General features: G+C 46.5%; 1 protein-coding gene across 9 annotated transcripts in view; it reads left to right on the top strand.

The window, feature by feature from the left end:
* REEP1 (receptor accessory protein 1) overlaps window positions 1-15052 on the top strand; it is a 120701-nt gene that overhangs the window by 53694 nt on the left and 51955 nt on the right. For 5 of the 9 annotated variants that reach the window (XR_010601634.1, XM_042855581.2, XM_005292438.5 and 2 more), the window contains exons 2-5: window positions 4176-4248; window positions 8705-8781; window positions 11050-11170; window positions 14356-14469. Coding sequence is in view for 7 of the 9 variants with exons in the window: in XM_005292438.5 (XP_005292495.1) it covers window positions 4176-4248; window positions 8705-8781; window positions 11050-11170; window positions 14356-14469 (385 nt within the window). In the remaining 2 variants the exon portion in view is untranslated. The remainder of the gene's footprint in view (window positions 1-4175; window positions 4249-8704; window positions 8782-11049; window positions 11171-14355; window positions 14470-15052) is intronic. The other 4 variants (XR_010601635.1, XM_065597242.1, XM_024106474.3 and 1 more) reach the window with 1 other exon arrangement.

Genomic DNA, 15052 nt, shown 5'->3' with positions numbered 1-15052 from the left:
GGTGTGTATTATCAAGAATTTAGGAACTGCGCATCGGATCAGATTTCTGGTCCCTTTAGTCCAGTATCCTGAGCCAAACAGTGGCTGCTATCATCTGCTTCAGAGGAAGGTGCATGAAATGTCATAATGGGCAGTTTCTTCTTCTCCCTGGTCAGTTAATGGTTGACTTGACTCACAAACGTTTATTTAAAAATCCTATCTAATGTAACTGGATATATAAACGTAATGTTTTGAACGTTCTTATGCTCTTGACCTCAATGATGTCTTACTTCACTGAGTTCCACAGGTTAATTGTTTGTTGTGCAGAAAAGTATTTCCTTGTGTGGGTTTAAAATTTGTTCTTTCAGTTTGATTGAACATTCTCTGGTCCTGGTATTGGGCGGGGAGGGCAGGTGTCTGATTTACCTTCTCTAGACCCTCTGTTAGTTCTTACACCCCTCTCCTGGCCACTCTATTTGCCTCCTCTCTAAAATAAACAATCCCAATCACTTCAACCTCTCTTCACGTGGAACTCTTTCCAGGTGCCGCAACGTATTTTCATTACCCTTCTCCAGTCCCCTTCAGTTTTCATGATATCCTTTTTTGAGAGAGAGAGTGGCCAGAAGGGAACACAGTGTCCCAGCTCAGAGCGTGCCACTGACTTGTATAATGGCACTGTAATATTATCAGGATTATTCTCCATCCCATTCCTGAGGTACCCTGACATTTTGCTTAAGTTTTTGCCCACTTCTGCACAATAAGCAGAGGTCTTCACTGAGCTGTGCGCAGTCATTCCCACACCTTTTTGCTAAGTGGTTATAATTAATGTAGACCCCAGTGATATGTCGGAATAATATACTAACTGCTACATGATTCTGTTCAGTGCTGAGAGCAAGCTGATGCGACCTATTGGTGAGTGTGTCACAAGCCCCCACTCTGGGCCCAATTCAGTGAATCTGCGAGTCTCTTACAGCTCCAGGTAGAGACCCTTGTCTATAGCTCAAGTTGTAGCCGCTCATATGTCTGTCTCGGGTGCTCCCCAATTTAATTTCTAGCTTGGCAGTGAAGATGGTCGCCTGTACAAGTCTTTTAGGCCTTTGTGTTTTGGACAGTTCATTTCCCACCCCAAGGCTAAAAGGTCACACAAAAGCCACATTGAGGGACTCAAAAGAAGAAGATACCAGAGGTTTTTTTTGCGGGGGTGGTGGTGAGCAGTTTTGTTTTATTTTTAGAATTGGGATGGTGATACATAAAGGGGATGAGGGCTTTGTGGACAGAGTAGACATTTGGGAAGAATTTGAATGAAGATAGCCTGGGAGCCTGGTGCAGCATGGACGAAGGCACAAAGAAAAAGTGGCATAAGAAAACAGCAAGACTGTCGTCGTTATGGAAGAGATGGGACGGTGTAAGACACCGGTATAGGGGTGTGTAGGCAGGAGCAGTATTTGAAGGCAAAGATGAGACTCTCAGACTTGACTTGGCAGGCCAGAGGGGAGCCAGTGGAGGAATTTGAATGGGTGAGTGACGTGGTTTGAGAGATGGGCGAGAGGTGATTTTCGTTGTTCCATTTTGGATGGGCTAGAGCAGTGGTTCTCAACCTTGTTTTTATCCAGGGGCCCTTAAACTTAAATAGACAAGCCTGCAGAACCCCAACCAAAGGCGATGCGTGGCAGATTTTTACTGTCCATTTGGCCCTGCTCCCTGAAGTGCTGATGTAGCAGGGCAGAGCAGTGGTGTGTCTCCTTGGCTAGCTGCTGCCTGCTCATGGAGTTCAGTGGTTGTGAGGCAACCACTTCTGCTAGCAGCAGGAGGAGATCTCTCTTCTGTGGCAACACTGCAATTTTTTTGTTGCACTCCAGCTCCCCCCGCCAACCCAGACAGGCTGAGGTGAGTCTGGGGATGGAAGTGGCGCTCCCTCCCTGAGCCCTGCCATCCAGGGCTGAAGCTGGAGCCTGAGCCCAGCCACCCGGGGCTGAAGCCGGAGCCCCGCTGCCCATTTTATAGATAGGGAGACTGAGGCACAAAGAGGTTAAGTGAGTTGCTCCAGGTCACCCAGCAAGTTAGCAGGACTAGGACTAAGTTTCCTACCCTAGGGCTCAGTCTATTAAACCACAACTGCCTGGATGATACACACCCACTCTGTACGGTCAGGAAAATCTGAAGTTTGTTACATAACCCCCACGGGGAAGGCACATCAGCCTATTAATTATGCTGTATATTTTAGGTAAACAAAATAGTAAGGCTTCTCTTCCTCCAAAGGAAACTTTCCAAGTATTTGCCATATATAACTGTGTTCCAGAGATTCTGTAAACTCACTTGCCTCTAAGACCAAGTTAGTTTCTGTTATTGGCATAAACTGAGGAAGCAAATATAAATCATCAGATGTTGGAATCTCTTCAGGAAACAAGAGCATGTGATAGCAACCAGCTCAGGGAGGGAGGGAAATGGATTGGGACAGAAATGAGGAACTTTTATAAATGAGGTGGGGGGAAAATCATTCATGTGCATGATTGTTTTTCTGAGCTGTGCAGAGAAACTCTGCCTCTTTTAGCATTATCTTCACTGGACCAGATCCCACTACCACTGATGTCAGTGGAAAGTTTGCTGTTTAGCTTCAACGAGAATAGGGTCAGGACCTTTGTCTGTGTGTCTCCCCTGCCTTAAACAGCACTGTTGTTTAAGATATTTCAAGGGAGAACAATGAATGTGTTTTCCCAGAATCTTCTCTCTGGGCATATTATCTAATCCCTACATACAGCACATCTCTGATGTACAAAATAGATTCAGTGCTCCCAGTTTCCAGCAGCTCTTTCTGAAGCCAGCATGAAACGTCTGCGAAACACTGAGCTCCTCACTCAGTGGCTGCTTTTCTGAAGTCTGCATCATGCTTTGGGTTTTGTTAAATTACGCTACAGTAGGCATGATGAATACCCAGCAAATTATGCTAGCGCAGTGCTTTGCAAATGAAGATAGTGTGCAGTCTCACTCTGTTCTTTTACAAATGCTTTCCTGAGGACAGCTTTGGGAGGGACAATTGCGAGCTGCATGGGGGAGAGTAAATTTTTAATATATCATCCATGAATAGGCCATAAATGTAATTAAGTCCCTTGGCAGGGGAACATAACTGGCAAAATGGAAAGGATAATATCAGGTTAATATGGCTCTAAGTTTAGGTTTTGAAACAATGAGCTTTGATAAACCCTGAGAACAATGGAAATCTTTACATGAAATTAAGAAAAAGTCCAGTGGAAACGTGTATTTTTTTTTAAAGCCAATAAACATTCCCCTGCTCAATTTTCAGTCCAAACATTTCAGTATCCTGCAATCGCAGAGAAAATTGACTAAAACCTGTCTAGAAGAAAGTAGAAATGATTAGCCTATTTTCAGGGTCTACATTTAAAGAAATGATCAAAGAGAACAAGCAGCACAAATAGTGAAGAGGAAAGGAGATTTTTAAACATTCCCTCACTTTTTAAACTCCAAGGTTCTAGTAGTAGCCTCAGGATTCTTTTTTACAGCTCTATGATTTTGAACCTGGTAGTGTCTCTTTCAGACACCGAAAACTTGAGGGGCTTTAGAGTTGGAGTCAACAGGGCCATGCAGGATTCCTCCTGCCCTGATCTGAGTGCAGGATTGGGCCCGAATATTGTCAAACCAAAACCAGGTGTAATCTGAGTGCCATTTTGTCCCTCTTCCCCTCTTAAGTTTCCTTGGGGGGGTGGGGCGGAGGATGGGGATTTCAGATAAATGGTTCCCAGTTTGTCCCATCTCTAAAAACAACTAATAAACCTTCTTTGCTGTGTCATGGTAGATTATTTTAAAATTACATTTACCTTTTCCTGGAGGTTTGTTTTTCTGACTTGTTTTAATGCTGATGTGTCACTCTTTTTGATACTTTTCATCGGGAGGTGCCTATTAAATGTAATGCAGCCTCAAAGTGACAGTCACAAAAGAGGGAAAACAACCTTGGCCCTAATCCTGCTCCATGTAAATCAATGGAAAAATTGTCACTTAGGTCAATGAGGCAGGATCAGCCCTATACTGTAGACCACAGAGGAACGCAGTGCATGGTGTATTGTAGCCCTAGATCAGAACCGACTAACACTTTCTACAGGTGCAAGAAATGCAGTTAACAAGGAAAAAATATTTCCCTATGACAGGAAATCAAGCTTCTCCATTTCTTTTTTTTCTTTCAGGATTATATTTGGCACTCTTTACCCTGCGTATTATTCTTACAAAGCTGTAAAATCAAAGGATATTAAAGAATATGTAAGTAACGTTTTTTTTTCTCCTGTGCTATGTTTTATGGTCTCTGATCATTAGATTTTAAAGTTGCTACCTGATTCCAGGTGAGTCTGTAAACCAGGGCTAGGGGAAGTCTGCCGTGTAGGCTGGTGCATAGGGCCCTAGACTGAAAGTTAGGAGAGCTGGATTCTGTTCCTAGCTCTGCTTGTGACCTTTGAAAAATTGCTTATGCCTCCATATGGTGGCATAATTGTGCTTGTATGGCTGATCTCAAAAGGTGCTTGATGCCCATACCTGAGATACAGTTTTGTTTTGCTTATTTATTGTAGGAGAGCAGAACAAAATAAAGCCTCTTCAGAAGCCCTTTGGCTGCTCCCTCAAAACAGGGTTTGCAATGGAATTAGCAAACCAAAAGTACACGATTGTGAATATCTTTCAGGAAGCAAGTATCAGAGGGGTAGCCATGTTAGTCTGAATCTATCAAAAGCAACAGAGGGTCCTGTGGCACCTTTAAGACTAACAGAAGTATTGGGAGCATAAGCTTTCGTGGGTAAGAACCTCACTTCTTGTATCTGAAGAAGTGAGGTTCTTACCCACGAAAGCTTATGCTCCCAATACTTCTGTTAGTCTTAAAGGTGCCACAGGACCCGCTGTTGCTTTTTTCAGGAAGCAGAGACCCTTTCTCTCCAAAGAAGCAGCCAGCCTCCATAGCAGAATGGCCTCTTCTTTATATAAACTTATGGCTGGCAAATGGGTGGAGCTGTCCTGCCTTTTTCGTAGAAGAATGCCTCTGGGTCCTAGTGTCCCATGGCTCAGGCCTGACACTGCCAACTTTTGTTAGGGGAAGTGGGATGTGGGAGAAGCATGACCCACAAAGGCCCCTTCTGTGTCCCAAAGGGTCTGTACTGCCTGTCACAATCTTGTTTTCTATCTAAACTGTACTGAACACTGAAGAGCCTTCAGGTATTTACTCTTCAAATATCTGAGCAGCTCAATGATGATAAGCCCATTTCCATGTCTTGGTGACAGCTTTGACGATTATCTTAACGTGTCCTTAGCACAGTGTCAAGCTGTGACTTGGAGAGGCTCTTGAGATTCTTCCAGTCGAGCGTTTCCCTTGGTGAGATTAGTTCTTTATATCTGAAAGCATTAACTTGTCGTGAGCATTGTAAGTAAACCAGATGAGGGCTGCCTGACATGCCAGGTATGTGAGGCAAAATGTACTAGCAGAGCTGACTCTGCTGCACCACTCCAGCTATATAAATCCCCTTTGACGTCCTGGCAGTTCAAATAACATCGCCCAGCAGTAGCTAGCAATGATATTCTCCATTTCTAGAACACATTTCATCTAAAGGCCTGGTCTGCGCTTGGAAGTTGTTTTGTTATAACTATGTCAGTTAGGGGTGTGCTTTTCCTTTAACAAATATAGTTATACCAATACAAGACCTTGGGTTAGGGTTGCCAGGTGTCCGGTTTTCGACTTGAACATCTGTTCAAAAAGGGACCCTGGCACTAGCTCCGGTTGACACTACCAGTAGCTCTGGTCAGCACCACTGACCAGGCCATTAAAAGTCCGGTTGGCAATGCAGTGGGGTAAGGCAGGCTCCCTGCCCAGCTCCGTGTAGGTCCCTGGAAGTGGCTGGCATGTCTCTCTGGCTCCTACGCAGAGGGGCAGCCATGGGGGCTCCACGCGCTGCCCCGTCCCAAGCACCGGCTCCATAGCTCCCATTGGCCGGGAACCACGGCCAATGGGAGCTGCCGGAGCGGCACCTGTGGGTGGGGGCAGTGTGTGGAGTCAACTGGCTGCTCCTTTGCCTAGGAGCCAGAGGGAGATGTTGCCACTTCCTGGGAGCCAACCGAGGTCAGCACCACCCGGAGCCTGCATCCCAAGCCTCCTTCTGCACCCGAACCCCCTGCCCCAGCTCAGAACTCCCTCCTGGATCCCACACCCCCTCCCACACCTCTTCCCCAGTCCAGAGCCCCCTCCTGCACCCCAAATCCCTCATCTCTGGACCCACCCCAGAGCCCGCACCCCCAGCCAGAGCCCACACCCCCTCTCGCACTCCAGTCCTCTGCCCCAGCCCAGATCCCCCTCCCATACTCCAAACCCCGTGGCCCTAGCCATGAGGCCAGTCCTGCACCCCGAACCCATCATCCCCAGCTTCACACCAGAGCCCGCACCCCCACCCCAGAGCCCATATCCCCTCCCACACCCCAACCCCCTGCCTCAGACAGGAGCCCCCTCCACACTCTGAACCCCTGCCCCAACCCAGAGCCCCCCTCCCACACTCTGAACCCCTCAGCCCCAGCCCGGAGCCCCCTCCTGAACCTCAAGCCCCTCATCCCTGGCCATACCCCAGATCCCGCACCCCCAGCTGGAGCCCTCACCCCCACACCCCAACCCACTGGCTCAGCCTGGAGAAAATGAGCGAGGGTGGGGGAGAGTGAGAGATGGAGGGAGGGGGGATGGGGTGAGCAGGGGCGGGGCCTCAGAGAAGAGATGGGGCAGGGGTGGGGCCTTGGGGCGGGCAGGAGGCGGGGCAAGAGTGTTGGGTTTTCTGCAATTAGAAACCCTACCTTGGATGGATGCAATTATATCAATAAAGGTACCTTATACCAGTATAGCTTATTCCCTTTCCCATGTGGGAATAGTTATACCAGTATAAAGCACCTTTACTCTGATATACTTTATCCACAGTAGGGCTTGGTCTATACTTAAAAGTTTTGCCGGCCTTGCTATGTTAGTTAGGAGTGTGAGGAAATCGCCCCCCGCTTCCCAAACTGATATAGCTGTGCCAGCAAAAGTCCTAGTGCAGATGTTGTTATATGGATAAAAAGGAACTTTTGCCAGTATAGCTTATTCTGTTTGGGTAACTGGTGTAAACTATATTGGCGAAAGAATTATTGGTGGCATAAATTGCATCTCCACTAGGGTATTGGTTGGGATTAGCCAGTGTAGCCCTCCTGACATATCTATACTAGCAAACCAAGTGTGGACAAGGCCTGCCAGGAGTGGTATTGCTTAATTATTCTGGTTGAGTTACCGTAGTACACCTTTTTAGTGTAGACAAGACCTAAGACTCTTAAAGTACTTCACAGATATTGCTTAATTAAAGTTAGTAGCACCCCTGTGAGGTTGCTAAGATGTACTGAGGGGAGTTGGTAAAAAAAAAATTGTTCACAATATCCATGGGAAATGTCACTATTCAACAATGTTTTATTGGAAAAACATTTGATTTGTTTTTGTCAACTGAAAAATTTCAGCCAGTCAGGCAAAAATTTTCAGTGAAACAAAGAATGTTTGCCCAACTGGTCAAAACATTTTGATTTTTGGTTGCCAGAAAAAACCAAAACAAAATAAACAAACAAATAACCAAGAAGCTTTCGGCCTTACAGTTTTTCAATTAACACTTTTTTAAAAAAATTAATCTGTATCAAATGCATCACTGTGAGGGTGGAGAATGCGTTTCTTGACCACCACTGAAATGCAGCCGCCTCTGGGATGTAATGCAACACCACTACAGTATGGTTTAAGATGGGAAATTAAGAAGACTGTTGTGTCCGTCTATGCTGCAGGCGGTACATTAGCTGGTAGGCTTGTCAGCCCAGGAAAAACGAGTGTTACCCCTGAATCCGTTTCAAGCCTCTACTGCCTAAGCTAAAAGACCCACCTCTGAGCCTTGGCTGCAGGAGGCTCACCAACCTCTTTCTATGGCCCCGACCACTAAAGGGGTAGAGAGCACCACACCGAGTGGGTGTGGGTTACATAGGTCATGTGAGAGAGGACACCTTCAATAGCACAGCTCCTCCTGTCAGCAAATATGGGTATGCTGGAACTTACTCAGAGGGAACAGTGCTAGCTACTGAATCATAAGCACCTTTTCCTTCCTGCAGTACTTAGAGGTCACTTGGTGATCTCCGATCCGTATATTGACCTAACCTAACCCTGGTTATTGGGCATGATCTGATGGGATTACAGCACAAGATAACATGATAGCAGGGTTGCACTTGCATTTGCAGATGAAGGGGGAAGTTATATAGCATCATCTGTATGTTCTAGTGTTATCCAACTATGTGTCTAAATCATTCTCTGTCGGACAGCAATTCTACAGCAGAAACTCCTTGTGGAATACGAGCAGCGAGTCTGACTACAGTACTTCGTCTGTTGGTCAGATTGATCCTAAGGGACAAATTCCTTCTTCACATGGGCTTGTGCATGACTCTGATTTGTGTTGTGGAATATACCTGTGCGACAACTTGCTGGGTAACACCTGGCAAAACCCTTAAATTCTCTGTCCCTGCACAACAGGTTTCTGAGGTTTTTTGGTCAATAAGAGTATCACCAGGCAGTTGTGGATGAGATGAGCTTTGAGATCCTCAGGTGAAAGGTGCTGTACCATAGAAGAGTAAAATACCATCACTGTACATTTGTGCCTTCCTCGAACAGCATGATTATAAACTATCTGATTTCTCTTCACAGGTCAAATGGATGATGTACTGGATCATATTTGCACTCTTCACAACAGCCGAGACTTTCACAGATCTTTTTCTTTGCTGGTGAGCAGCAGACCGAGGTGGGGCGTTTGTAATGAGATGGGGAGGAAAACAGAAGGGTTTATAAGGGAACAGAGCTCCAGAGAGAGGATTATAAGGCTGTGTCATTTCCTGTGCAAGGGGTTAAATGTCAGGTGCATGGCGTGTTTTGCTTGGAGGACCAGCACTTCCTCTCTTAGCGCTGCCAGATTTAGGGGTTGGAAAATGCTAACGTCGGGGGAACTGCTCAGGGGCCTGTGAGAAAGCAGTTGGAGTTTGATGAGGGTCTGTCACTGTCAACAGAGGATGGCAGAGCCAGCAGCCCTCTTCTGCTGTGGACACTGGTGCAGGTGTTGGGATGGAGACAGGCATATGGAAAGGATGGAATGTGTGAGAAAGGAAAGGGGAACATGAGTGAGGGGAAAAGGGAAAGAGGGGAGAGAAAGGGATGGGGAGATGGAGGGAGGAAGGAGGAGGAGGAAGATACAAACAGGAATAAGACAAACGCCTTTAACTCTTTTTCCCGTCTAAAACTTTCTAATCTCTAGGGTAACCCAGTGTGTTACGTGTTCCTCTCTGTGCCTGCTCCACAGAGGATAGGAGTCTGTTGCAGCCCCAGTTGAGGGAGCTGCCATCTTGGCCGACACACTGGGAATGGAACTGGGAACCTCCAGAGCTAAAAGCATGAGCTGCTAAAGCTTAAGCTAGAGAGCCAGGGTTTTCTAGCTAGGGCTGTAGCAGATTGATATTCAGGCTGGGCACAGAGAGGTCTGTAACACACACTCAGCAGTGGGTTCCAATAGCAGGGGGTGTTACTTGTTCCTGCTCTGTCCTTTTCCTTCGGGATAGATGCTTGGGTGTATAGGGAGCACAGAGGAAAGTGACATTCTTTGTTTGCAAAGGGGTCGAGCCTGTGCACCCTGCAGTTTCCTCCCGGTCTGTTTTCGTGCAGGGGTTTAGAAGAGGAGGAACACAGGCCATTGTTAAAGTGGGGTGTTGAAGCTTGGGTGCTCAGCATCTCTGCAAATCAGGCCACTTGCACTGAAGTGAGGGGGAAAACTCCTGTGGGCTTTGGATTAGGCCACTTAGATAGGTACCATTTTGACCACTGTTTATACAGCTGATCCAACGCCCATTGAAGCCAATGGAAATCGGAGATATCAAAGGATTTAAAGTCCTTAATGCTTACGCATGTACCTCACCAAGGGCCCAGACCTACAAGGTGCCGATCACCTGCAGGGAGCACTCTTTCAAATGGGAGTTTCAGGGAGCTCACCACCACACAGAATCTGGCCCATAAGGAGGAATTATGTTGGTACTTCAGTGTGTCCTTTTTAACTCATTTGGGCCTGATCCAGGAGATGTGACTGCAGCTCATATATGGACCTGAGCTAGCTTTCATCTAGCTAGCTTGGGTTCCAGAGATGAAGACGCAGCAGCGCAGGCTACAGCACAGGCTAGCCACACAAGTAATTGTGTTCCGTTCCAAGTGGGCTTGTACAGCCCGTGCTGCTCTGACGTCACTCAGTGAAGATTAAAGCTAGCTCGGGTATGTCTGGATAAGATGCAATCGCACATCCCATGATTGCAGTGTACACATTCCCTTAATTGAGGGAAATGAGACATGTAAACCAACTGCAGAAAACAGGTCAGAAAACGGTGCTGCTAGCAAAACAAAAGGGAAGTACATGTGTGGTTATAACGGGAACATCTCTTATTAGTAATTGTTATTCTGTGGATATTACAGTCGTGCCAAAAATCCCCAGGGAGGATTGGGCCCCATTATGCTGCGCACGGTACAAGCACAGACAATGACAGTGCCTGCATAATGTGAAAGGAATGATGGTTCGATTCCGTGATAAGTGCCATCGAACTGCAGAAAGGCAGAGAGAGACAAAAGGTGTATAAATAAAGCTGTAGAGACTGGTTTGCTGGCGGGTGTGATAGGAAGTGTTCTCTCTGCACCCCAGGCCTCTAAGGGCTGGGAACACTGCAAAGGAAGCCTCCATGGCCCCTTTGTGCATACAGCACCCCTTGTCACTTAATTGGCTGTAAGGGTCCCTATGAAATAATGTTGCTGCTACCTGGCTGCCAGGAAAACTTTGCATAGCGCTCAGCCAGAGTCTGGGTGTGAGTGAATGTGGGGGGAAAGTGGGTGGTAGATCCTTAGGACACTCAGGTAGACAGAAACCAGCTTAAGCTATGAATCTGCCAATAGCTAACTGCCTCGGGCTTCTATTCTCATCAGAGAAACAGTCAACAAGAATCTATGTCGTCTTTGTTTTCCCATAGGTTTCCATTCTATTATGAACTGAAAATAGCTTTTGTAGCTTGGTTGCTGTCTCCATACACAAAAGGCTCCAGCCTCCTGTATAGAAAATTTGTACACCCAACACTGTCTTCAAAAGAAAAGGTAATTACAGGTGTTCATGCCCTAACTGAGTGGATGGCTCCCAACAGTGGAATGAGTGTGTTTACCGTATGTCAGCTGTATCCACGGCTTTCATCTCAAGAAGATGAGTCACTGCTTTTTCTTTTATTTATTTTTGTTCTTTGATCTTCTTTGGGTTTGTTTTTTTTGTATCAGCAGCTGCTGAGCTCATTCAGAATAACTTAACTACGTCTGGGCACCGGGGAACCTAGGAGGATGGGATACATGTATTTTGTTTTCCTTGAAAATACCAACCTGAAAATAGTTCTTCCTTGCATGACAAACTTCACAGTGTTGGAAACGCTGACTGAATGTAGCTGGGGTGACAATGTGGGTGAGGTAATATCGTTTATTGGACCAACTTCTGTTGGTGAAAGAGACAAGTTTTTGAGCCTCACAGAACTCTTCTTCAGGTCTGGGAAAGGTACTCTGAGCATCATAGTTAAATGGAAGGTGGAATAGATTGTTTGGCATAAGTAGGTAGCACATATTCAAAGGGACCTCTCAAGGTAGAGTGGCCTGTTAACACCTCTGCAGTCATAGGACAAAAAGAGGGGGTTATTGGGTTACAGACTGTTGTAATAAACCATAAATTCAATCTATAACTCAGGCCTGATCTACACTACAGAGATAGGTCGACATAAACTAACTCTACACTACACATCTACACTAAAGTAGATACACAGGAGAGCTGCTGAAAAGGATCTGGACCACAAGTGGACCACAACCTAAATATGAGTCAACAGTGTAACACTTTTGCAAAAAAAGCAAACATCATTCTGGAATGTATTAACAGGAGTGTTGTAAGCAAGACACAAGAAGTAATTATTACACTCTACTCTGCGCTGATTAGGCCTCAATTGGAGTATTGTGTCCAGTTCTGGGCCCCACATTTCAGGAAAGATGTGGACAAATTGGAGAAAGTCCAGAGAAGAGCAACAAAATTGATTAAAGGCCTAGAAAACATGACCTATGGGGGAAGATTGAAAAATTTTTGGTTTGTTTAGTCTGGAAAAGAGAAGATTGAGAGGGGATATAACAGTTTTCAAGTACATAAAAGGTTGTTACAAGGAGGAGGGAGAAAAATTGTTCTTCTTAACCTCTGAGGATAGGACAAGAAGCAATGGGTTTAAATTGCAGCAAGGGAGGTTTAGGTTGGGCATTAGGAAAAACTTCTTAACTGTTAGAGTGGTTAAGCACTAGAATAAATTGCCTAGGGAGATTGTGGAATCTCCATCATTGGGGATTTTTAAGAGCAGTTTAGACAAACACCTGTCAGGGATGGTCTAGATAATATTTAGTCCTGCCATGAGTGCAGGGGACTGGACTAGATGACCTCTTGAGGTCCCTTCCAGTCCTATGATTCTATAAAATGTAGCTCCCAGTGATGTAACTTGCCCACTACACTGACTAATAATTCCACCTCTGCGAGAAACGTAGCACTTAAGTCTATGTCCGTGTAGACTCTGCGTTGCTTACATCGTCTGTTGCTGCCTTTCAGAAACTGTCCCACAATGCCCCACACTGACAGTTACATGGGTGCAAGTGCTCCTGGTCAGGGTGCACACCGTGGACACAAGGAGCGTAGTGTGGATGTGTAAAGCCGATTCATTTACTGCGGTGGCTGTACATTGACATGATGTAGGTTGACTTAATTTTGTCGTGTAGCCTTGCCCCCACTAACCTTCTTTTTGTCCTATGACTGCAGAGGAGTTAATGGGCCACTCTACTTAGTGTGTGGTAATTACTTTGTAATTACAATATGTGCTACCTACTTATGCTAACCAATCTGTTCCACCTTCCATTTATCTGTGATTCTCAGAATACCTTTCCCAGACCTGAAGAAGAGCTCTGAAAGCTTGTCTCTCACCAACAAAAGCTGATCCAATAAAAGATATTACCTCACTCGCCTTGTCTCTCTAATATCCTGGCTCCAACGCGGCCACAACTACACTGCATGTAGCTGGGGTGTCATTTCTGGAAGTACTGCTTTCTCCAGGTTAGGGGAGTGGGGACTGGGTGGGAGTGGGGCCTGCTTGGTTTTCTGTTCCAAGCTGTGCTAAAGAGTTGCCATGTGATCTTGAGACAAATCACCTAACCTGTCTGTAAAATTGGTATAACAAACACTTGCCTGTGTTGCACATGCCACTAATGTTTGTAATGTGCTTTGAGATCCGTGGATAATAGGTGCTGTATTCATAGTACTTCTAGACATGACGACATAACTCCAGCTCTGGTATTCTGGGCCGTGTGTTGCCATTGGTGTGCCTGGGGAACTTCCGTTGACAGGAACGGGATGATGTTGGGCAGATCTAAGGCATCACGTGTCCCTTTGAACGTACTGTCTGAACATTGGCATTGATCATGTGGCATATCTGTATTTTAGACATAAGGAAAAGAATAATTACGGTTGGGAAAATAGTGCCATGCTAGCAGCCTAAGAGATGGAAGATTGCTGCGTAGCTATATAAACAGGCAGTGTCCTTAGAGCGGCAGTGCACACTCTTCCCTGACTGCATCGCCAATGTGCCTCAGTCTTGTTCTAGGGGCCCATTTGTAAGGTGCAGAGTGGAGTTCAGTCCCCATTCTTGCTCCCTCTTGAGCACCTCTGCTTAGCCTGGCTACAAGTGGGATGGGGAGAGCTGAGATGTGGGCTCCCACCCATTAAGGAGCGGGCTGGAACCACCAAACCCAGTCACTCAGGCCAGCAAACAGCCATCGGACTCTAACAGCTCCCGGGCACAGCTATCTCTGGCTAAATTCAAACCCGTGACCTCGCAGGGGAAGGCCCCGCAGCCTGTTACCATCCAGTCTCCTGTGTCTTTGAAGGTTATTTCGATAACCATTGTACTGAATGTAGAAAAGCACACAAGCCCAGACACTGCCCTGGTGGCTATGAGCGTTCTGCAGCATTGTTATCCAGTAACCACTAAGCCTTGTAGGCCCAATTCTCCACTCACAGGATAAAAGCAACTCCCAGGGGTTTCAGTGGAAGCTACTGCTCCCCTGCCGTCCTCTTTTCCTTTTCAAGTACTGGCTGTAAATATCTCTCCAGCTGGTGGGAGGGAGGGAGATGCCCGCCTCCATGAATGATGGCCTGACCCTTGAGAGAGAGGACAGGAGGTCTGAACTCTTCCCTCTTGTGCTTTTTTTGTCTTGCGCGACAGGAAATTGATGACTGCCTCGTCCAAGCGAAGGATCGGAGCTACGATGCCCTGGTGCACTTTGGGAAGCGGGGACTGAATGTTGCAGCAACGGCAGCTGTGATGGCGGCTTCCAAGGTAACAGCTGGGAGAGCGCAGGTCACGGCGGTGCCGTTAGCATCTCAATCGGGTCTGGGTCCATTGTCTACGGTAACAACACAGCGGGGTGGAGAGGAGGAAGGCTGGGCGGGGGAGAGTCCAGAATTCTTTCAGTGGTTACGATCCTGCTGCCCAGCGTCCTGTATATCAGCCTCACGGATGTGTCTTGGGATGAACACATTATGCAAGACCACAATGCTGTGGAAGTCAATGAAGGGGGTAAACGCAAGGGGCCATGCTTTGCCTTCAGGTCTGTGTGAGGGCCTCTGCTGAGCAGGACACTCTATCCTTATGATGATGCACAATTAGATTTGCATGAGTGATACAGATTGATTATACCCTGGAACAGTTACTACACCAGGCTGGGCAATTACTTAATGACTCCTTTGAGGAAAATTAAGCTCAACTGTCCAGTTATTCCCTGCCCCCTTTCTCAGGAGAAAGCACAGAGTAGGACTGAGGAAGGAGCCCCCACACTAGGCCTGTTGTTGTTTCATTGGATCGTTAAAAATGCTGGCTAACATTCTGACCTCTAATTTGGATGCTAACATCAAATCAATGA

The sequence above is a fragment of the Chrysemys picta genome, chromosome 5 (genome assembly GCF_011386835.1).
Source record: "Chrysemys picta bellii isolate R12L10 chromosome 5, ASM1138683v2, whole genome shotgun sequence".
NCBI classification, from domain to species: Eukaryota; Metazoa; Chordata; order Testudines; family Emydidae; genus Chrysemys; species Chrysemys picta.
Note: the sequence above shows the minus strand (reverse complement) of the source record. Positions and strands in the feature narration are given on the sequence as shown.